Below are 23,836 nucleotides of genomic sequence, written 5' to 3'. Positions count from 1 at the left end.
TTTGTCTGAGCGAGACTGACTCCATCCATTACACAATCCATAGTCAAAGTTGCATGTTTTCCATGGCACGGACGTTGATGGTTCTGTTGGTATAGAGAAGTTGCTTGCTTTGTTAATTAATCACGACTTCGAGGTTCATGCGGTCGCTGGCTACTTATCCGCTAACAAAAATACAGACAGACACAATCATAAGAACGCACTAGATCTTTTTCTTTAACTCTATTACTAATGTATCTTCCACAATATTGATTATGTACTTCCAACTAACATTTACCTTATCAGTTTTCTAAAGCATTTACCTGACGATACTCTGAAACCCTATCGGTTCCTTACTAACCGAAATGCACATAATATTAGTCTTAATTATTGTCACGTACAACGCACCTCTAGAGCATATCACCGATGCATCTTCATGATGACCGCAGTTATGGATACCCCATCTCCTGTGCCGACAATAGACTAAAGAACTTTCATTTCCCGAGCATGCAACATCATCCAGCCAAATTTGACCTCTTCCTGCGCCGAATCGGGAAGACCCTAGAGCACTTAACGCACGTGCAAATCCAAGCTGACGACAAACAACATGCGCGTCACGTAAATCCCAGGAGTCATCACAAACTGTTCCCCAGATGTTATTATAAAGCACTTCAACTCTTCCTTCCCAGCTTCCAGATCCCCCAACCAGTCTCAGACCTGAGATCCAAGAAAAATATGGGTAAGTGAAATGTCTGTCCGTTTTTTCCCGTTGCAGATACTGTCTACAGCCTTTCTGTAATGGCAAAGGGTACAAGATCTTAAACCAGTTTAAAATATGTTTGATAGAAACAATCAACCCTATGCTGTGAGCATTTAAGGGAAGTTGATTTGAAAAATTAAAACCGGATTAGGTCAAATTAGGTCAACTTGTGCGGTAGTCATCTACAGAGTCAAAGTGAGTTGAATCACGTCAGTTGATGGTATTATAGTCTGGTTATTGACCTGATTGGTAAATTACGTCGCGATGTTGTCTGTCAGTTAAGCCGTGATGTTATTGGCTATGTAGACTCGTAATCAGTAATTGGTGCGTTTCGATTCGTCTTATGTCACAGTTAAACAGCTAAAAAAGCATAAGAGGTCAACGTGTTGGTGAGGACCGTGCAGGCCAACAACTAGTCGAAAAGCTGGCTACGCCCCTGTAACCTATAAATTACAACGCGTAAATAGGCTGCCAACAAGGACCAGCACAAATCAAATTTCGGTGCTGTCCAATTAACCTTATTAAGTACAGGTAAAGGTGGTGTAGGTGGATGACTGGGTTATTCTGTTTGGGAAGAATTTGTTTTCCAGGCTTATTGTGATCTAGAGCCATTGATACTTTTATGCTCTTGACTGTAATCTATTGCTATTTTTTGGGTGAACATATAAGGCTATAAACTCGACGTAAGATTTGTTTCACTCTTGGACTCTTTGCAAATTATTTTTCTCTTAAATTACTTAGGGTGCGTTTTTTGGGAAAATCCAAATCCGATTTTAAGAGGAACAATAAGAGGAACATGTATTACCATGTTTTGCTATGTACAGGCATGTATTGCCATGTATTACCATGTACAACAATGTATTACCATGTACTGCTATTTATTACCATATATGGCCATGTATTGCCATGTATTAGCATGTATTGCCATGTATTGCTATGTATAACCATGTATTACCATGTACTGCTATGTACAGGCATGTATTGCCATGTATTACCATGTACAACAATGTATTACCATGTACTGCTATTTATTACCATATATGGCCATGTATTGCCATGTATTAGAATGTATTGCCATGTATTGCAATCTATAACCATGTATTACCATGTACTGCTATGTATTACCATATATAGCCATGTATATAGAAAAATCGCGGCGTTTCCTCACTTACGGTACCCTACATAAAGTACTTACTCTTACGGTTTGCCGTCATGATTGCTTCTGATGGAGTTTTGTATGGCTTCCGCAGAGTGTCAATCCCAACGACTTCCACTGTATAATTTGTTAAATGAGTGAGTCCGCTGATTTCCGCTGTTAATTGATCCCCATTGACAACCTGATGGAATGCTACACTCTTATTTCTTCTGTTTAAGAAGACAACGTATTGACCAACTTTACGGTTGAGAAGGCTGGTAAGGTTAACCCACCGAATCAATATGCTTGAAAAGGTGGTTTTCACCACTGTTAAATTCCAGCCATAAAGCACTTGAGCTAAATATACGAAATAATTAACCAAATTAATAATCAAACAAATTGTCACCTAAAGCCCCTTGCAAACAGACGCAACGTTGTTGTCCAACAACTTCCAACATTGCTGAATGTTACATGGTGCGTCCGTTTGCAAACCCTGTGTTGCATGCTGTTGCGTGTTAATGGCAGTTGTTGCGCAAAGTTTGAAATCGGTCAAAAGTTGTACGTAGCTTAAGAGGTGGTAATTATTCACAACGAGAAAAAGAGGTAGAAAAATCCTTAAAAGTAAAAGTCTACTTGGCCAAGTAAGCATCAAATTGAACTAAAGGGAAACTACTGCCTACGGGAAACTAGCGTCAAACCATATTTTAAGAAATAAGAAGGTAAAACAGACAGTATATATGATGAAGTTGCTGTAATCTTTCCTCAAAATATGTATAGTTACCGCATGATTAACTCTCTTTTTTCTTGCTTTTAAGTGATGTATTATGTCAGGACCCTTAACAAAAGTGAGAATTGACCGACCGACCCTGTCATTTCGAAGAGAAGTTGGCTCCGTATACTATAAGGGCTTTGAAGGCAATGAAGCCAAAGTAAGTGCTGGAATTGATGAGTTTTTTGACATGCAATTGATCGATATTGGGGTTTACCTGCATGAAGGCTTTTCCCCAGTATCAGGTAATCAGCCTTGATAGCACTTCTCAATCGACGCAAGTAGAAACGTGCTGTTATGTTGTTTGAGTAAAAGAACGGAACCTCTACCATTGATCCACGAACAAAGTGGGAGGAGCAGCCGCTTTGGTGAAATTTTAGAGCCTCATTGCCGTCAAAAATCTTGAAATATTCACGGCTGTAATATCTACGTGACAGAATATGTATCAGGTCGTTAACAGAATTTATTCCTGCTTATTTTCTTTACAAGATATGAAAGTATGTTCACGGACAAGCACTCGAAGTAGATAATCTATGAACTTTCATGTCCCGTTTTACTGCTCCTCTTACTTACCTCTTAGTCCAATTCAGCACATATTAAAAGCTACTCAAACTGAATAACAACATTAAAGGCTGTACTACTAGCCAAACTTATAAGGTCTTGCAATTAACCAAGGTTTTTAAACCACTTAAAAGCGTTTCCTTCCCTCCAGAATTCAATCATGATTAATATGGTCCCCAACACTGGCACTGAGTCGCATGGGATTTAGTAAAGTAACAATAAAAATGAATACCTGCAGTAACCAAAAGTGATCTCCTGGATTAGAAAGAGACCAATTGCCTGAGGGATCTCGGCATTCCCGATTGACCAGAAGCAGTATAGACTTGTGTAATCGGAATGTGTCACACTTATAGCACCATATGATTGATTGACCGCTACCCTGCAAGCTGTTAAGACTCGACGATTAGGAAACAAAATACCAATAGTGAGATAATGTTGAAGACTATTCCTAGGAGTTCGCGCTTTTAGCGCTGGATAAAAGCACTGGGGATACACTTTTACAAGGTGACTCTATCATCTAAAGTGAATAATATTTCACAACCACTAGAGAGGAGAACAATTGTATGTATTGCTTATTTTCAAATTTCAGGGAACTTAATGCCAGTATTTGTCAATAATTATCACGATTGTTGTTTGATCCCATATCAATATGTCAATGTATTCACCTGAAAATTTAAAAACGAGATGGGACTACTTTGGTTAGGTCGCCATAACGATTATTTATACTTTTGGTTATTGTGTGTACGTATTATTATTTATGTGTATGCAAGGATCTTCTTGAATATTTTATTGGACGGCAAGTAAACGAAGACGTTTTTTACTTTTAACTGACACCAATGTCAAAATTTAGTATCATTTTTCGTTAAATAACTCTCTGTTATATCGCCTTCGATCTTGAACTTTATCCCGACTGACATTAATTTGTAGAAGGAATGCCAAAATTGTTGAGAGCATGCCATGTCTAAACATTTCAACATTTTCGCAACGGACACGAATAGACAAAATTCCAAAAAGGTCCAGTACGGACCTTTATCACCTACATGTAAGATACAATACAGAGCTCTTTTAATTCTGCACAGTTTATTTCAGAATTGATCATTTCATGATTCATTATCGCTGCTCAAATGTATATATAACAGCAGATGGTTACCGAGTAGGGAAAAAGGCCGTTGTTTCAAATGTGTACACTCTTTGGGAACCCAAAGGGGCGGGAGATCATGTGAAGTTTTGGGGGAGTACCAATGTCTTTCTTTTTCGTTTATTTTGCATTCTTTTTTTTTTTCTTTTTTTTCTTACACTCTCTTTTGATGTATGCAGCCACTGTTGCGGAATAAAACGTTATCTTAACATCAAAATTAACATTTTTCATAATATTTTACCTGTTGTAACATAGTAACGAGAAGAACGCGGCCCTTCGCCCTTGGCTGTAAACGCCGCCACAGAAACATCATATCGCTGAGCCGGTCCTAGCCCTGTTATCAATGCTAAGGTCACATTAGGACTGCTGGTGACTACACCACTTGTATTAAATGGATATGGATAATAGGCGCTCCTCCTGAAGTAAACTCTATAGCCCAACAATCGGCCATTGTGAAACCTCTGAGGAAGAGTATTCCAAGTAACCTTGAACTGTGTTGTTGTTACTTCAGAGAAGGTTATATTTCTAGGAGCACTACCAGGAGCTAGAGAGAAATACAACATTTAAAGTTGTTACACGGGGGGACATTTGCATTTTTAAACTTCTCATTAAAAGTTTTCCACCGTTGGCACCCTAAAAATGTACTAAATAATATTAGTATATACACACTCAGTGATCTTGGTAATTCAAAGAATCTGATTGGTTAGATATCTCGGACAATGACGTTATATTCACCGCGCAAGACGGTGAATGTAAAGCGGAACAAAATCGCTGTCGTGAAATACGTGTTTTCCCAAAGTTTCATAGTAAAGCCTTTTTGCAAATATACACGAATATCCAAGTGCTGATGACTTTGAAGGCAAGAAAAGACTTCATGGTGTTTAAACAGCGTGTTTTATTGTGAAGTGGTTTACTGTAGCTGACTTTTTGTACGCTCGAAGCCATGTGTACCACTACAGAGGAAAACGATGTCGCTTTGACACTGTTTTGTTTTCGCAAGACCAATTTTGCTTATAAATAGAAGTTAATATATGGAGAAAAGAGGAAGGCAAATATTTTCGAAAATAGTACGTGCCAGCAAGTTAACAAAGCAAAGAACTTTGGAGATAAACAACGCTCGCCTTGATCGTAGCCGCTGTTGAAGGCATTTGCAAGAAGCGACGAAGAAAACTTTCTCATTCACAGTGAGATGACAGAAACAAATAAAGCTCTACTTTTCTTCTCAGAATTAGGTAGTAATTTAAATTTTCGGCATTTTCTTTTAAACTATTGATGCTAAAGCTTACAAAACTCGATACAAAAAGATTAAAACTATCATTTGCCATGCTTGAAGATACTGTAAAGAGCTAAATTTTGCACATCCACTGTTTACGGCTTCGTGTTGACGCATGAATTCACCCGTCAATCAAACTAATTGTTTTTTAATGGTTTCCTTTCTGATTCTGTTGAGATCACTTCGTGTGAATATACTAAAACAATTATTCACCTCAGGCTCAGTTAATATTGTTGAATAATAATAATGATAATAATAATGACGATGATGATGATGATAATAGGAATAATAATAGCAATAATAATTATAAAAGTAAGTTATATTTATCATAAAAAATTATCCCAGAATCCTTTGAGGCAATGTTTTTAAAGCTTTATAGCTTTGACAATTTTATACGTAGAAGAATGTCAGACCACAACAAGATAACACTTGCCATAAAATATCTTCCCATATCACATACAGGGTGATGACATCATTAGTCACGTGACTTTTTCCGATTTTTTTTGTTGCTGTGACAAGATTTCATTATCGAGTTAAAAACAAATAGCATATTTGAGGTTTTGGTAGTGCGAGGCATTTAAAAAAAAAACAGTTTACGTCCGGCATTTAAAATTTAAGAGGGTAATGGACATGAGCGAATAAGTCGGGAGACTAGGCCGAGGGCTGTGGAGAATTGACGTTTCATCACACGTACACGGCAGAGAAAATTTGCAGGAAAGTAATGCTCTACCTGATAATTTTTCTCTTGACCAAAAGAGGGACATGACGTCATCAGTCACGTGATCAGAGCGTTTTGAATATTTTAGTTTGTTTTTAAAGTACATTTTCGCCATAAATTGGCAAGTTTTTGTTGTTTTTCTCTACAAATCTTTACACTGTATTACCCCTGAGTAATTATTATTCCATTTTCAAAGTAGAAGCAAGCGAAAACTGAGCCAGAAGTTTAAAAGTTGCATAAATTGACCGATATTGCAAATTAAAATCGAAAAGAAGACCTTCTTTTGAGACTTTTGTAAAATTATTTTTCAACTTAACTGTTTGTTTGTCGAAATAAATGTTCAACGTCTGTTAATAAAGGAGAACTTTCAAAATTAAAAGGATGTATTTGGCGGCCTTATTGTTTTTCATCATTCCGGGTAGAGAGGTCATGTAGCAGCTCTTCTAATCCTAAAAGCCAAATGGTTTGCTACCCTAACTTAAAGCAATGGAAATAATGATGAACAATGTTGTGTTGATGTTTTTTCCCGGCCGATGAAAGGACACCTCACAAGCAGGGGGAGTATCCTACGGTCATACGGTTCAGTCGGTAGCCGCGCGATTGATAGTTCATAAATTTCTTAAACGTTCTCCGGCAAGGACCAAGCCTGAAAGAGTGTTAATGGGCTTATTGTGAGCTTTACGTCTAGCTTCGGTCGGTGAAAGATTTAATTCTACACGGAAATTAAAAGCAAAAACGAAAAGTCATCTTTGAAAACTGTCAATCAAGTCTGTAAGTGTTTACCGCGATGGTCTAGTGGACAGAGGCGTGAACGTGTAATTGTTACTGACTCAGAGGGTCCGGGTTCGAACCCCCTTGCAGTCAATTTTTCGTAACGTTTTTTTTTTTTTTTTTTTCTTTTTTTTCAAAATCTCTTTTTTACTCTCTTTTTTACCTGTGTGGTGCATATAGCTAGTAACATAATGTGGTAAATTGAAAACAAGGGTTGCAGGAATATAAAAACTGTGGTATGTATCATAGCGTATCTACCGGTATTTTAGTAATAATGGACACTGTTATCATTACCCAGCTCAATCGTAGCATTTCACATGTGCCAAATATAATGCATTAATTATAGAAACCTTTATCCATATTGGATAAAAAAATTCCCTACAGACTGGGAATATTTACAATGAACGGAGTTAAATTCCGTATTATCATATCCGACATCTGAATCAACTACCGTTTTTAATTACTTTCATCGACTAAAATAGGTGTTCGGCACTCATACGAAATTCCACGTTTGAAAGGGGCCTAACATGACATACGTTTTAGCTGAATGGTTTACAGGCTGTTATTAACTTGTTGTTTTCTTTTCAGCAAGAGCAATTCTTATCTCTCTTGTAAATCTATTTTATTAATCGGCTTGTGCCGCGACTTAAGAATCAGCTGTAATAGATTATTTTACTTACTCTTTGACATGATTTGTATGTCACTGGCCATGGACATGATTTGTATATCAAAAATAGCGATCAATTTTTATCCATCCATATAAATAAGAGCAAATGGAATCACTTCTCACTATAGCGGACAACTTCGAACAGTGACTTCGTCGTATAAGTTAACTTCATTTATTATTCATCCAAAATATTTCTCCAATTCTGATTGGCTAAAAGCACACGCATAATTCACCATAACCAGTTACTGATGACCAAATTTGGAAGAATTCTGTGTTTAACGAGGAAATGACGTCAAAAATGCAGCCGTCTGCAAGTTAATGCACCGTTAACCGAGAAGACCTGGGGACGAGATTGAGTTGTTTTCGTTGTAAAAACTAAAATGGCGGACATTTCACTCGTTTCAAGAGTAAGAACTACAGCTGGAACTAGGCGAAATAATGGCTAAAAACATGGCAAAAAATAGCAAGAAGACAACTCGGAGGGTGACATCTGATACTTGGAGAATATTTGCGGAGCTGGACAAACCTAAACGTAGACTATCAAAGATAAACTTAACATCAATGCAGGTAAGCTTGTTTTAGCCATGTTTTTAAACTGGGAATTATTTTGAATGAATAAAAAAAATTATTGAATGTGGCTTTTGTATCATATGAAGAATTATGTTATCCATCTCGGCCGCCTCCTCGATCTCCATAATTCTTCATAAGATACTCAGCCTCATTCATTAATTGTTAAATAAACTTTATACAGTGTATCACTTGAAATGATAATAATAATAATAATAATAATAATAATAATAATAATAATAATAATAATAATAATAATAGTAAAACCCAAACCTTTTATTGATAGCAAAGCTAACTATAAAATCCCATTTGCAATTAATTTTATTTAAAAAACTATTCAGGCAAAGCACTATTTAATATATTATTCCTTTCGATTAAAAAAAAAAAAAAGGACATGCACACACTTAATTTCGATTGAAAAAATTCATCCCATTAAAAATATATTATATATTCGGGAAAAAACTCCATTAAAACAAAGCAAACAAACAAACAAAAGAACGGTTCATTTCAACATCTAAACTAAATTAACGAGCTCACGCCATTATCACACACGCTTGGGTGGCGTTTAAGCGGCAGTCATCAACGAAATCTCCTTGTGGAATTTTGTGGAAGGGTGTCCTAGAACCTCTTAGGCATGTGTGTACGGATCTTAAAATCTCAAAAGAAAGCGATGTTCTAATCCAAGTAATAGTAATGTCATAAGGTTCCTCATTCTTTTCTGAGCTTCTTGGCTAGGCGTTTGAGAAAGCAGTTGCAGTCGGCTCTCATCCCACCGTTGGTTAAAATAAATTAGCGGAGTGGAAGATCCCATTTCAACGTCCAGCACCCTCTGTTGTACTTCCGCTTTTTCTGCTCCTCCTGTTCCTTAAAGATTGTGGACGTTTCTTTCCCTTGTTGCACTTAGAGTTAACATGCGTTACTCTGACATCAAAAAATGCTGTAACTCCACGAGACCAAAAGCCGCATGCCTTAAAGTCCAGTCTTGCCTCCGGGCTTAGCCTTTTACCGCGGTTCTGAGGTAGAATCGCTCATTATCGAGAGGTTGTAGTTGTGGTTCGACTTCAACGTTGGTGCAAACCTTACCAATAAGTGAGGTAAGTAGGTTGCGAACACCATCGTGTCTCTGCCCCACGAAACCTCCTTTTTTGCATGACAGGGCATGGCAGACGGTATACTTCTCACCACAAACAAACTTGCTTGATAAGTCGGACAGGGGCATATATTATAACTTAAACGCAGAAGAGTCTCTGAATTCCTGTTTATTCAGCACTAAGCCTTGACTGACAAGAGGCACTGCGGTAAGCCATGAGCTCGCACCCTTGTCTCTCGATTGGTTAACTGACCGCAGCAGATCCGAGGGTAGAGGGGAATCAACACTTTCCATTCTCGATTTCACTAACGCAGTTTTCAGGCTTGATGTTGTCTTTTTAACTCCTCCGTGGAATTCTCGCCTGCCACCATGAACATGCTCTGTGTGGTAATAGAACCTACGTGTGGTGCCGTTATTCACGTAGAAGCAGCAAACTGCTGTGGAGCTTCAAACCCCAAGCAGGGTACTTCTAGCCTCCCTTGAGCGGGTGTCAAAGTAGCGAGCTGACGCAGATCACTAGGGAGGGGCTCCGTTTGACCGAATAGTGTTGCGAGAAGTAAGTCGTCCATCGCCTCTTGGATAGTGTCAACGTAATCTTCAAACGACTCTATTGTGCGCATGAAATAGGTAAACTTGGATTTGTAACCCTTCGAGAAAACAGTGTAGGCTGCATGAGGCTGGCTCCTTGCTATCTCAGATAGTGCTTCGAGTTCTCCATTCCATCTAAGGATCTTTTCCCGACAATATTGATCTTTGAACTCTTGAGATCCGATGAAGGCCCCTAAGTGGCGCTGACCTTCAGTTGTAACATTGACCTCATCTCCAAACACCCTCTTTGCCTCATCTGCAAGTACGTCCGACTTGACAATCAGCCAGCTCTTTGATCCATTCACTAGATAACCAAACTTCTTTCCTTCCTGACTCAGGTGATTGTACCAGTTATACAACGGCACAATTTGTCTACCCCCCGCAGAGTCGACGGTTAGCCATACTTGTTTAACACCTGATGTGCTTGTCCTTAAGCTCTTATTAATGATAGATGAATTGATCGAGTACCAGGGCATGGCCAAGGGATCCCCCTGCTTCGTACCCTCCTGTGATAATATCTCACGTCCGCCGCAAATAAAGAGCCTCGAGGGGCTCCTATAGGTGTTAATGATGTAAAGTGACATTTCCTTGCAGGTTACCTGGATGTTATGTAAGGCGACGGATCTGTTTATTTGATTAAAGGCGTTGTTTGCATCTATCTGTAAAATACCATCTGTTCCTTCCTCTACAAACACTTGACGCACAGCATGTATCGCGGCAACTGAGCTTGCGCTATGGCCTGCGCAAACCTGAAGGGGACCTGCTGCCTCTTTGATCTCTTTCTTCAAAAAACCAGGAATAGTTTTTCCAACAATTCGCCTCAGGACCTCACCAACACGAATAGGTCGTATTCCAGGGTTTTTGTCTAAGGGGATGAGTCAGCAAGAGGTATAGCCCTTCAGCAAGGATGGATGGTAAGCTATCTTTAACAGATTTCTTGTTCTTCTCTCAAAACCTTGCCGTCAGCCTTGAGCTTTCCTTGGCAAACTAGTTTCGCAAAAACTTTGGACATGTCCTCAACTGTCCTAGCCTTTTTCGAATTCACAAACTTTCCTTTGGAGGAATCAAACTTCTTTTAGCAAGAGATCTAAATCCCCTTGCCTCCACAGGTTTAATCTTCGTTCTATCGCTGCACTATCCGTCTTGCTTTTACAACAACGCCGACGGTTTTTATTTTTGAAAATTTTATTTCATTTTTTGCAAGTTCTTCTCGTTGATTTTCAGGCGTTTTGAAACCTACCTTAAACAAGAATATGTGAAATCAACAATCATCTTTTGATATCTACGCCCTAACCTTTTTTTTGTTGTTTTTTTGCATCGATACACCTCTACACCTGACAACATTTATAATGTTCATTTGCACAAAAGCTCTACCACGATAGGCCGAAGCCATATTGGATGGCGCCAAAGACATCCCATGGTTTGATACGTGCTTAAGCCCTATTCACACTGAGGATGCCAGGTTCCTTTACACGTTACACGTCGAAGGTCCTCGGGTTCAACTTCTTTTTTTTGTAGTCGTTTTGTTTCTTTAAAAAAAAAACATATAGGAACCGTTTTGCAACATCAATTTATTAGGAAATAACGTCACATTTGACAGTAAACCTAAAAAAGCTCGAACGCACTTCCTAATCTGAGATTACTGCTAGCCTATAATCAATTTCCTCTTTGCTTTTACAGGTGTCAGAGAAAATCAAATTACGCATCAGTACATGTGATGTTTGACCTAATTAGTCACATGACCTGTCACGAAATCATATGGAAAGTCACATAGGTAGCATATTATTTTTAAGCATGGTGATCTCCTGCTGCCATTCTTATAAAAGACATATTTAAATCTAATGAACATGTAAAGAAAACAACACAAGCAGACCCTAAACAAAGCGATCAAGTGGTAAAATCAAGATTTTTAGAACAGCAGTGACATTTCTGGTCAATGGCAACGCTAAGTACTACTGTTGATTTTCTTCATTATTTGCATTTTGAAGCCCTTTCTGGTAATCTGACTTCTCCTCTTCTATTTTAAATATCGTCATGACATTTACAATTGTCAACGAAAATTAAATAGGGCACATCACATGTGATGCTTGACCTAATTAGTCACATGATTTGTCACATGACAGCCTTGGTTGTCATAACAACAGCAGTTTTTAAGGGCGGCACTTCCTTGGCACCACTATCTGAAAAAAAAAATAAACAAACGCTGAAAATTTATAATAGGAGCTCACTATGTTCACTACAATCTACTGGATTGTCAAAGAACCGTTCAGCAAATAGGTTTGTTTGCTCACAAGTATTAAAAAGAGTAAAGAGATTGTCAGGAAAGAAGAGCTTGAAATCATCTACAGGCCCAAAATCAGCAGTTTCCACCATAACACTGGTTCTTTTAAGAAACGGGGAATCCAGCTTTGATCTAAATCGTTATAGAAAGCCGCGTCTTCCTAAACAAGTTGTCTATCCTTGGAGGAGAACAAGCAGGAGAAGCCGCCATGGCGTCTTCAGTTTCCACATTCATAGATTCATCCGAAACCTCACCATGGTCACGAAAACTCAATGACTCGCTCTCTTTTAAAACACCATCGCTCTATTCACATTTTGCATCATCGACGTCGGAGTCAGAACCTGCCAGAACAGCTTCCAAAACGTCATCTAGTCACACTCTTACGCATGATATGCTTTGACGCCATTTTTAAAGTTCCCAGAGTGTAAACAATACATTACAGTAACTTTCTGGCCAATTAAGGCACTATAGTGGTTCAAAAGAACTAAGGAAGATTATTTTCTTCAATAGACAAGCTTTCCCTGCTGCTATATCGCAGAATATAATTCATTCAGCTAATGCAACGGCATATTTATCACGGGGTGAATTTTACAATTGCACGTACAAACTAACAACTCAGGAATGTGCTTATTCAATTCCCTCTAATTAAAAACACAGCCAAAAAGATAAAATAAATGCTTACCTTTGCCTTGAATCGCAACTTTATAAATGTGACTTCTTCCAACGCCTTTCTTTACGACTGTACTTGTTAAAATGAACTTCGAAATTTAAAGAAAACCTTGACATAATGATGCGACGGAAAATTAACATGGCGTCGATGTCACGTTTCTTCTTTTCTCGGACTGAAATACGAACCTCCACAAAAATTTCGCCTCAGCCGTTAGTTGACCATCAATAAATGTCAGAACTAGTCACGTTCACTGCATCTACTGGTATGGCGGCAATTCCATTGAATAGATCCCCATATAGACTGCATTTCTGAAAGGTACTCTGGGATTGTTTACAATGTCAAGAAGACTCGACATTCGCACTGGGGAACTCGAAAACGCGTGTCGAGAATGCTCGACATCCGCACCGAAAGAGTTTTAAAAGTGCATTTCACCCCAAATTTGTTTTGACATAGAATAAAATAATAATAATAATAATAATAATAATAATAATAATAATAACAATAATAATAATAATAATAATAATAACAATAATAATAAACTTCTAATAAACGTTGCCTCAGATTGTTTTTGATTTTAAATAGATCTGAATTTTTTACTGACTTTTAAATATGTTGGATTAATATCTTAGGCCGTGACATTTTGGACCTGGGGCGGGTGACGTATTCTGAGGCATTGTTCTCCTTAAAATGCCCAGTGCGCATGTCAGACTTCCACGTCTTGTGGGATTGGGTCTCTTAAACAGTGAATCCACGTTGTTCAAATATTCATCATTCTTTTTCCATGTCACATTTCGTTCAATTTGTCAAATGTTGGTGAATTTTTGTGGAGCTATTTTCCAAAGGAGTGTATCTAGGTTTAAAAAAGGAATTAGGGAATCTGTTTCACGTCGTGGTCGTGCAACGACGGCAAAGAAATGTACAAAAAAAAACGTGATGCACTTGCAAAACTATCGTTTAACTAATCAAAACCTATTAATTGTTTCTTTGCTGTTCTCGTTGCTCTCGTCGTTGCTTAGTCTTAGTTGAACCACCATCTTCCCAGCTAAATAAGATGCCTCACTCTTAAAGCATATCAAGTGTCGATTCTGACGAATTGGGATGAAATTTTATTCCTGGGTTTTTACCGAATATCCAGTAAAACGTCCAAGAAAAAGTTGAAAATTATGACCAAATGTAATTCGTGAGCGAGAGGAGAAGCTGAATATGACGATGTTGCAATTCCTTACGCGGACGAGCCTTTGGGCCAGGCAACAGTTTTTCCAATAGTACAATAGGAAGAGAGACAGAGAGCGATAGAACAGGAGTCAAGGCAGAAGCTACAACAAAGCGAGGCGGAGCTAAGAACAATGCCTCAAAATACGTCATCGTCTCACTCGACCCAGGGGACTATCTACCCGAACTCGTGGTTAAAAGCTGCTCAAATAGACAAATTTCGTACTCTGTTAACCGAGCGTAAAGTTCGCAAGTTTTATCCGATTCACGCAAATTGTACCTCGTTTTTAAGCTGAAAGCTCGTAGAATTCCTCCAAATTTTATCAATTTTGAGGTGATACCCATTTTAAAAGACCTTATCTAACATTTACAACAAGAGATTGAAGTCGAGGATTAATAGGCCATTTAAGAGATCGGAAAACTCTCACTATCAAAACGAGGCTTAGTGCAAAATCTTTGCTGCGAAAAGGATTTTTATTTTCAATAAAATAACAACAATGGCTTTGCATTTAGCCTCGTTTTGAAAAAGAAGCTTAAGGCAACTCGTGGAAGGCCTTTTGGAAATGGTTTAGAAACTGGGCTTTGACAGGCATGGCTAACAATAATATATTTTTTTGAATATACCCGATTCCTCAGTCCACCCTGTGGCCTCTGAACTCTTGTAAGCTTTTCCGTTACCATTTACACCAAGAACATTGAGTCGATATTCCATATATGGCGACAGCCCATAGAAAACATCAGATGTGGTGTTTCCTTGCAGGATATTTCCATTCACGATGCTTCCATCGCTACTTTTTATGACAGTTATATAGTGAAGAACGCTTTGGGTCAGCAATGCTGATAGATTTTTCCAAGAAACTTGCATGCTGGTTGCTGTTTTGTTATCAAGAGACAAGCTCCAACTGGACACTAGCTGAGCTAAAAAGGAAGCAGGAAAGTTTACAATTGACGATCATAATAAAAAAGATTACTATACAGCATGGTGGAACAGGAGAACACTAATTTCCACAATCATACGCAACGCTCCGATTGAGAAAGAATGGCTTACTGCATCTCCTTTAAAATCATGTAACCGTTTTAATCAACCTTTGTGTAAACCATGCAATATGTTTAAAATATGTCAGCCGAGTTTAGAATTGATATATTAATACAAACAAATCAAGTTGGGTGCTTTCTAGGGTGTTTATTACACGTTTCAAAGTTTGAGCTCTGCACTCTGCACTGGTCTTACTTAGCATGTGGACCCACGGTGTTTTATTATTATTATTATTATTATTATTATTATTATTATTATTATTATTATTATTATATTATTATTATTATTATCATTATTATTATTATTACAATTTTTTATTATTATTTTACAATTACTATTGATGTCGTTGTCAGTTAAGAAAATATGTATAAATGAGGATAAATCTGGAAAATTGGTATGGTAACCAATGGAAAAAAAATACTTCTAGGACTACAATGATTTTTTTACAGGAATAGACATGAGCAAGGAAAAAGATTCCTTGGTTAATAGTTTCCAGAGGTTTCAGTAGCCTGCAGTGCAGGCGTTTTCTCTGTGCGCGCAATTTGCTCGCGAAAGCGCCATGTTGAAACTTCCCGATGAGAGGAGGAGATGGGGCGAGTCAAGGGGAGCGAGGAGGGGGCGGTGAGGGGGCGGTGAGAGAGAAGAGAAAACGCCTGCCCGAAAACATTGTGAAAATGAGAAACACCCCCTAGACGCGCGTGACCGCTCCTCCGGAAATGAGTAGCCGACAATAACAAAACAACCAAACAGTCGTTCCAGTCCAAAGACTCGCATTGTCTTTAGAAAAACAAGCTGGAGTTTATCATTGTTTTTATCTTGACTGAGTAACAGCTGATGAAGCTTCAGTTTAAGCTGCAATTCATTCTTCTAAATTCATCTCTGTAAATCGCAATCCGTGGGAGTTCAAAACATCTTGCAAACAATTTTAAAAACTAACGAGCTGGGCCCAGCGTGATACAACATTGCAGGAAAACATCACATTCTCGGACTAGAAAGAAAATAGCTTAGTTAGTCAGATCCTGAGGCACTTTGGACAAAAATAAAGAACCAAACAGCCTTATTTAGCGAGAAAAAAGAGCTTTACGCTTCAAAAGAGGTCAAAGAAAACGCTGTGCATCAGAGGGCAAACCATGAAGACCAGAAATTCAAAAACCTCAGAAAATCAATAAGCGTGTCATGACCTCTCAGTGTGAAACAAGCGGCTAAAATCACTTTTGCTCAGTCAAAACATGGAACCCTCTAGAGCATAATCTACTCGCCAGAAAAAAAACCATTGGAACAAGCAGCACTTTGGCATGAGGTAAAAGTGGTGTAGGTTTTAGTACTACGAGCACATCTTGTCCTGATGACCAATGTAGAAATAGCTTTGACTTTCTCATTGCGTAATACACGTAACATTCCCAGCCGCTCCAATTCCAAAAGACTGACGGAAACGGAATAAACAATATAGCTTACAGTTAATTGACAGGCATCAATCTACTTCCCTACGCCGCACCAATCAGGAGCTCCGTTTGCCAGCCTACGGAGTTTCCCAAAAGAACAATGATATCGTGCAGACGTATTTTTTTTCTCCCCTCCCCCTCCCCTCCCCTCCTTTCCTTCTTTCGCCCTTTCGCCTAATCAAACATGGCGGCTACAACAATATTACGAACACGAACAAGGTTTCGCCCACCCAAAATACGCCTGCACTGCAGGCTAAGGTTTCAGTGGAATGACCGACACAAAGCGTTGTAAGCCACCAAGATTTGTACATTTTTGGGTGAGATTGTTATGTTAGGTAGTTGTTTTAGATACGAAAAACAAAAGCTCGCATTATTAACGTTGCGTAAACTATATAAGGATGAAACTAACCCAATTGCAATCCCTGCGGTAGAATTCCGAATTGAAGCCTGGCTCTACTGTAACCATAACTGTATATTTGAACGGTGATATTTTTATGGTTTCCAAAAGAAACTTCCGCGAAAGGTTTTTGACGAGTCGCTGAGTATCCATTGCGAGCAAGCACAGTTGTACCGTTCCCATCGATTATTTTTATGTATTCACTGCAAAATAAAGGGGGAAAAAGCATGTCTTGTCATTGATAGTGGTAACCTAGCCATCCTTAACCATAGTTTATTCCCTAAAACAAACAGTTATTATTCTCTTCCTTCCTTTCTTCTTTACTTCCTCCCCCCCCCCCCACTCCCTCAGTTCTTCCTCCCTTTCTTGCCTCATCCTTTCCTCACTCCTTCCATTTTTTCCTTATCTTCTTCCATAATAACATCTTTCTTCCTCCCATTTATATAATGTACCTTTTCCCCGTTCATACGGCTATCAAACCCGCGACCATGCAATCAACTACTATCCCTCCTTTCACTCATGTATTCTCACTGTCGTTTCTTCCTTACACCTTTCCAACCAAGCAAGCACCCATTTTATTATCTAAATTATCCTCCGTCCGTCCATCCATCCATCATTCATCATTTAACACTTTTGCATAATACACATCCAAGCAATACAATAATAATAATAATAATAATAAAATTGTGTATCCCTTTCCGATGATATCGTACCTTACAAGCTTTAAATTTTGCAGAACAACTCTTAGGTTTCAAAAAAAACAAAAACAAAAACAAAAACAAACGAACAAATCTTAGTTATTTATTTCCCTATGGAAGACATTGTTTCGTTTGACTCACTAGAAAGATGGCACGTAGAGATCTTGTATTGACATAAGTGCAACTGCTTGTTCGATTCCTGCATTTCCAATTGACCAGGTGCACAGCAGAGAACCATAATAACCTTTTGGGCCAAACTGTAGCAGGCCAAATGATTGATTTATATATCGTCTGCAACCTATGGAATAACCAATGCCAAGAAGTTAAATAGGTATTAGAAAGATTGGTCGGACTGTTCGGCCTAAAAAGAAACGTCTGGAGGGTTCCTTTCACCGCCTTACCGTCATTTTCTTCCTCTCCGGAACTGCGTTAATTTAACATCATTATCTCTATCTCCTTCGGAAAGAAGGAGATAGAGACATTTAGCATCAGGGTTTTCATAGAACACCGCAAGCCGCAAAATGTCACGTGACCACGGCCTTGCGGTCATGTTTGCAGTTTGCAGTTCACGTTTGAACCGCAGGAAGGGCTTCCAGCGGTAAGTGATTTACGGCAAGGTTTTTTGCCGCTAAAAATTGTACAGCCTCGCGTTTAAAGGCACGAACTAACTTTTTATATCCTTTTACGATATGTTTGTTGGATTATTGATCTCAAAATAGTGAATTATTCCTGTGTCTTGGGCAATAAAAGTGATGCACTTCGACTTGATGAAAAAGAACGTGGCGACACTAAACAATGAACGCGTCACAGTTCAAATTGATTTTATATTGTTCCTTTCTGCTGTACTAACATAAGAAAGTTTTCTGTTCCAATCCAGAGTTGTTTTTTTTTTTTTTTGATCTTGTTACTAATCCATAACTTAACTCATTCTCTGTTTAATTCCTATTTTTTACATAAAATTATCACTCCACGAATTTTATTTTATTTTAGTGTGACAGGGGAGCCCAGGCTTCATAAGCCTCCTGGTTTCTTCTGGGCTCCCTTGCAACCTTACAATTCCTATATGTATACTTGTATTGTATGATATTTTGGCTAAATAAGAATGAACTCAACTCAACTCAACTCGACGCCTTGCTAAAATTTGAAATCTCAGCAACGTGAAACTGCAAACGCGTAACTGCAAACTGCGATTTGCGGTTTGCGGTTTGCGGTTTGCGGTTTGCGGTTTTCCATGAAAAGCCCGATGCTAAAGGTCTCTACTAGCTACTTTGGAGACGCAAAAAGTCCATTTGACGATAACTTATCAAAAATCGGGCTTTAAATATATATAAATATATTTAAAAAAAAACTAAGCACATAAGGCTGTCGCATTCTTTTTCGAAGATTTAAAAGAAAAGCATTATAAAGGCCACAACAATTCCAAGCATTAAATTTGCGTTTTCCTTGTCTACGTTTTAATTGAATCCCAGGGGCTCTCTCGCCCGTTTTTGAAAGCTTTGGCCAGTTTTCCCCCGACCCAGCTGACCGCCCCTAGGTCTCCGAGGATAGAGACAGGGGTAATAGGCTAATGACAACGGCTGACGATTGTAAACAGAAAAACACATGAAAAAATAAAACAAAAACAAACAGACAGAAAAAAAAAAAAACAAGCAAACAAAACAAAAAACAATACATAAACGGGACAAAACGAGCTTCCCGTTGTGGAGAACTGACAGTGGCTGTTAGAAGAGATTCCACCTCATTCTGGAGTTAATATAGAATTAACAGTGGCATTTTTTCCCTTTGCTTTGAATTAACGATTAGGAATGATTAAATTTTTGCCGTAAAAAAATGTGAAATTAAATGGGACTATCACAGACATTTAATAATTTATATACGTAGTCAATGTTTCTGCTGTTAACATTTTGCACATTGCTATTACATTTCTGAGATGAAACATTTATCATTTATTCATAGATAATTTGATGGCGATTTGATCAATCCCGCAACTAAATAATATCGAGTTGCCCAAAATACTCACTCTAAAAGAAAAGACATAGCAATAAGTATCACCTACAAACAAATGCATCACCTGTAGTTACTGAATACCAGGACGAGCGTCGTCCTTCGCCCTTAGAAGTAAAGGCTGTCACTGCTATTTGATAACGTGTAGCCTGTTTCAGGTCTCTCAGTATCACCATAGTAACATTTGCACTTCTAGTGTTAACACTGTTTGCATAATACATGTATGAGTAACGTTTGTATTCCCTATAGTAGACTTTGTATCGAAGGAGACGTCCATTGGCGTATTGCTGGGAGAGTGGATTCCACTGTACTTTCACCTCAACAAACTGTAACGTTGAAAGTCGGATATATGACGGTGCCCTGCTAGGAACTAAGAAAACAGAAAATGTATATTATTTTGCAATCTATTATCTTAATATCTGATTTTTTTTCGTTTGTTTTGTTTGTTTGTTTGTTTGTTTGTTTTTTTTTCTAAGCACAACTAAGTTAGGTTACATAGTGAAAGTACGGTGATTATAACAAGAAAGATTCGCCAAGATCTGATGAATAGCACGAGATGGAATAAGCGCAATAACGTTTTAAGGAGCGCGAACACACTTTTTAACTGACATTTCCGAAGCCGTCGCCGTGGTTGTTGCTTAAGCTCCCTATCGACCAGTGGGAGTGGTGTGGAGTTTCTATCACACGCCCATTCTTCACATACTAAGAGTTTGTTTGCATACACCTGTGATGCACGAGATATAACCCCCCCCCCCCCAAAAAAAAAAACAACAACAACAACAACACCAACAACAACAAAAACAAGAACAAAAAAACAAGAACAAAAACAAAACAAAATAAAAGTAGTAATAGACGGGGGGTTCTACGCAGTGGTGGAAGTGGTTGAGTGACGTCACAATAGCTCAGGGGATTAAAATGATGAGATCATCATCTAAAAATAGAAAGGTATTCTGTATAACAATCTAGGGAGTTGAAGTCATCAAAAAAACGATGAGATCATCATCAAAATAATCATTTAATTTGGTAACTGCTGAGATGAAATCATCAGCTTAAATTAGAAAGGGTTTTTTTAACATGATCAGCTATTTTCTATAGTCTATAACATCATTGTTTACTTTCATCTTTTTAAGATCATATAAATAAAGGTTATTATTATTAATCATTATTATCATGCAAAACGAAAATGGTTATTATTCAATCTTTCATAAGAATAAAGTTTAATCATTATCGTATGATAGCGAGGGCCATAGTTTCCCCCTCAAAAGAAATAACGTCTCTCAAGAAAACATTTTGCGACCTCTCAGGGTCAACAATTTCCAAGCTGAAAGAACTCCATTCTGAAGTATTTCTAAAAGTTAATTTGGGCAGACTCCTGGTGTTCTTGAAATTTGCAGAGGATCTGGAACTGACGCAGGAAGAATGAGGACAATTATATGCTGTTATTTATCCCACTTTAATATATCAAATCTGAGAGCAGTTATATAAGGCGATGATGTAGGCAGTAAAATCATTTAAGACTGGAACATTGCGAAGTGATTAGAGCGATGGGTTGTTGTCCACCATCGACCACTTTTGGACATCGTTAGTCAGTTAATTATGCGAGTTCGCAAGCCCACCGTTGCATACAAATTAGTACAGCTCTGCAGGAAAAGCCCCAAGAGAGAACTTTCAAGTGACTTATTATCATAAAAACAATAAAAACATAAAATAACATAACAAGGATCAATTGAAACACGCGACTTACAATTGCGAGCAATAAAGTTTTTTAAAAAACTTTATTAAAAACCAATAACAAAAAGAGTCAAATACACAGCGATTTGAAAGGGAAAGGAATGAAAATTAATCCTTTGACTGACTATTACAAATTCGTTTTATCCGTTCTATTACGAGGAATAATAAATAATCCTTCCGTGTCTACACAATTTTCCTATAGCCTCTAAGCCAAGAGTTCGACTTTCTTTGTTTCTTTCGGTTTGTCTTGTTCTTTGTAGTTGTTCTTTTAGCTTTTGCTTTAAAAGAGGCTTTATTTCTTCGTGATCTTGACAGTTCGTACACCGTTTCTTGTGTCTGTACTGGACTGCGAGTACTAGTTGAGTGATTTTTTCCGGAATTATCCGCTTCACTTTCGTAAACGACAACTTTAACTTTAGGTTGCAGCTTCGCCTCTTGTAAATACTGTCCTTCGCTGTATGTGGTCTAACTGATGAACATCCGCGAGATGGTTAGCTAATCTGACAAGGTACTTTGCCCCGCACCATGAAATCGGACAGTTTCTGCAAACTCTCTTGTAAACCATGCTCAAACAATTGTTGACAGTTCGATGGCTGAACACAAATGACTTCTATTTCGCAATATTCAGGTTATACAGAGTATTAGAAAGGCCAAACACAGGCCCGAAAGGCCATAACCAGGCCAGAAAGGCCAAAACCAGGCCAAAAGAGACAAAAGGAGACAAACGCAGTTCATTTTCAGTCAGGTGCCTCTTTTCTCGTACACACGCGTGGGTGTCGCGCGTCGCTAATCACGCAACAGCTTTCAATATTGGAATCATCATCTTTATTAAGTGTAATCACAAATAACAGTGCCTAATTAAAAAGTTTTGTTCTTCCTTTAGTAATTGGTATTTCAAATTTCAGATTTGCTATCTATTGCACAAGTTTACTGTTATTGGTATTATGATCAAGTCATCAATAGTTTGGTTGTTTACAGTTTTTATTGAAATGTAACAATACAAAGTCCAGGAAGTAAAAAATTCTGTAACATTCATAGTAGGTCTAGTCTTGATCTTTCGGAATGGGCCGCTTTTGGTACAATCGATTGAGTAAGAATTTTCGCTTATCGATAGCAAGTTCTGTCGATTCCAACCAATCAAATCCTTCTGTGTCTTTAAGCTCTTTTTGAGTTTCCATCACTTTTTTGAAGGTGGGATCCTTTTTCATTGCACGCATCCACTGTAGATTCTCTAAGAGTACTTTTCTCAGCTCTTTTCTGTAAACAGGAAGAAGAGCGTTCTCAGCTTTCACGCGGGCCACATTTTCTGAATCTCCGTTCCCTTCGTACTCACTGATCAACGCGTTGAGCTGAGTCTCATGGCGTTTCTCGGCTTCATCAAATATGCGTGACCAAGGCTCTAAGCTTTCTGTTTCTTCTTGGGAAGACTCCGTTCCTTGGCTAGAGACTTCGCTTTCTTCGCTTACTTCGCTGTCTTCATAATTTCCAGCACCTTTTTGAATAAGGTTGTAATGGAGGTTACTGTTCCACATCTTTTTGGTTTGAACCGCACGCGTTCTGATAGGAAACCAAACATCAGAAAGTAACGCGTCTCTTTTATAGAAAATGGGTGAAGGCGGAGTTACTAAGCATTCTCCTTGATAAATAATAATCGAACTTACATCGACCAGTTATTTAGAAGATCAGACGGGCCAAAGCAATGCTAAAAAGGCCAAACGAAGGTAAAAAGGGCCAAACGAATATCAAGACTAGACCTACTATGAATGTTACAGAACAAAACTTTTTAATTAGGCACTGTTATTTGTGATTACACTTAATAAAGATGATGATTCCAATATTGAAAGCTGTTGCATGACTAGCGACGCGCGACACCCACGCGTATGTACGAGAAAAAAGGCACCTGACTGAAAATGACCTGCGTTTGTCTCCTTTTGTCTCTTTTGGCCTGGTTTTGGCCTTTCTGGTTATGGCCTTTCGGGCCTGTGTTTGGCCTTTCTAATACTCTGTATAACCTGAATATTGCGAAATAGAAGTCATTTGCGTTCAGCCATCGAACTGTCAACAATTGTTTGAGCATGGTTTACAAGAGAGTTTGCAGAAACTGTCCGATTTCATGGTGCGGGGCAAAGTACCTTGTCAGATTAGCTAACCATCTCGCGGATGTTCATCATTTAGACCACATACAGCGAAGGACAGTATTTACAAGAGGCGAAGCTGCAACCTAAAGTTAAAGTTGTCGTTTACGAAAGTGAAGCGGATAATTCCGGAAAAAAATCACTCAACTAGTACTCGCAGTCCAGTACAGACACAAGAAACGGTGTACGAACTGTCAAGATCACGAAGAAATAAAGC

The 23,836-nt window shown here is 38.3% G+C and overlaps 2 protein-coding genes across 4 annotated transcripts in view; both read right to left on the bottom strand.

The window, feature by feature from the left end:
• LOC140943651 (uncharacterized) overlaps positions 1-3,048 on the bottom strand; it is a 102,124-nt gene extending 99,076 nt beyond the window's left edge. Inside the window, exons 1-4 of one of the 3 annotated variants that reach the window (XM_073392775.1) lie at positions 2,858-3,048; positions 1,932-2,228; positions 385-693; positions 1-83 (exon numbers count right to left, since the gene is read on the bottom strand). The exon at positions 1-83 is cut by the window's left edge and continues 76 nt beyond it. In XM_073392775.1, coding sequence (XP_073248876.1) covers positions 1-83; positions 385-693; positions 1,932-2,228; positions 2,858-2,972 — 804 coding nt within the window. In that variant the 5' untranslated portion in view covers positions 2,973-3,048. The remainder of the gene's footprint in view (positions 84-384; positions 694-1,931; positions 2,229-2,857) is intronic. The other 2 variants (XM_073392772.1, XM_073392773.1) reach the window with 2 other exon arrangements.
• Positions 3,049-3,405: 357 nt separating this feature from the next.
• The window catches only part of LOC140944400 (protein sidekick-2-like), a 51,597-nt gene continuing 31,166 nt past the window's right edge, over positions 3,406-23,836 (bottom strand). The window contains exons 9-14 of the mRNA XM_073393548.1: positions 19,821-20,123; positions 17,891-18,047; positions 17,064-17,254; positions 14,801-15,094; positions 4,581-4,883; positions 3,406-3,587 (exon numbers count right to left, since the gene is read on the bottom strand). Of these exons, the coding sequence (XP_073249649.1) occupies positions 3,406-3,587; positions 4,581-4,883; positions 14,801-15,094; positions 17,064-17,254; positions 17,891-18,047; positions 19,821-20,123 (1,430 nt within the window). The remainder of the gene's footprint in view (positions 3,588-4,580; positions 4,884-14,800; positions 15,095-17,063; positions 17,255-17,890; positions 18,048-19,820; positions 20,124-23,836) is intronic.

This window comes from Porites lutea, chromosome 7, assembly GCF_958299795.1.
Source record: "Porites lutea chromosome 7, jaPorLute2.1, whole genome shotgun sequence".
Taxonomy (NCBI): domain Eukaryota; kingdom Metazoa; phylum Cnidaria; class Anthozoa; order Scleractinia; family Poritidae; genus Porites; species Porites lutea.
The sequence above is the reverse complement of the archived record's forward strand: the minus strand, read 5'-3'. Positions and strand labels throughout refer to the sequence as shown.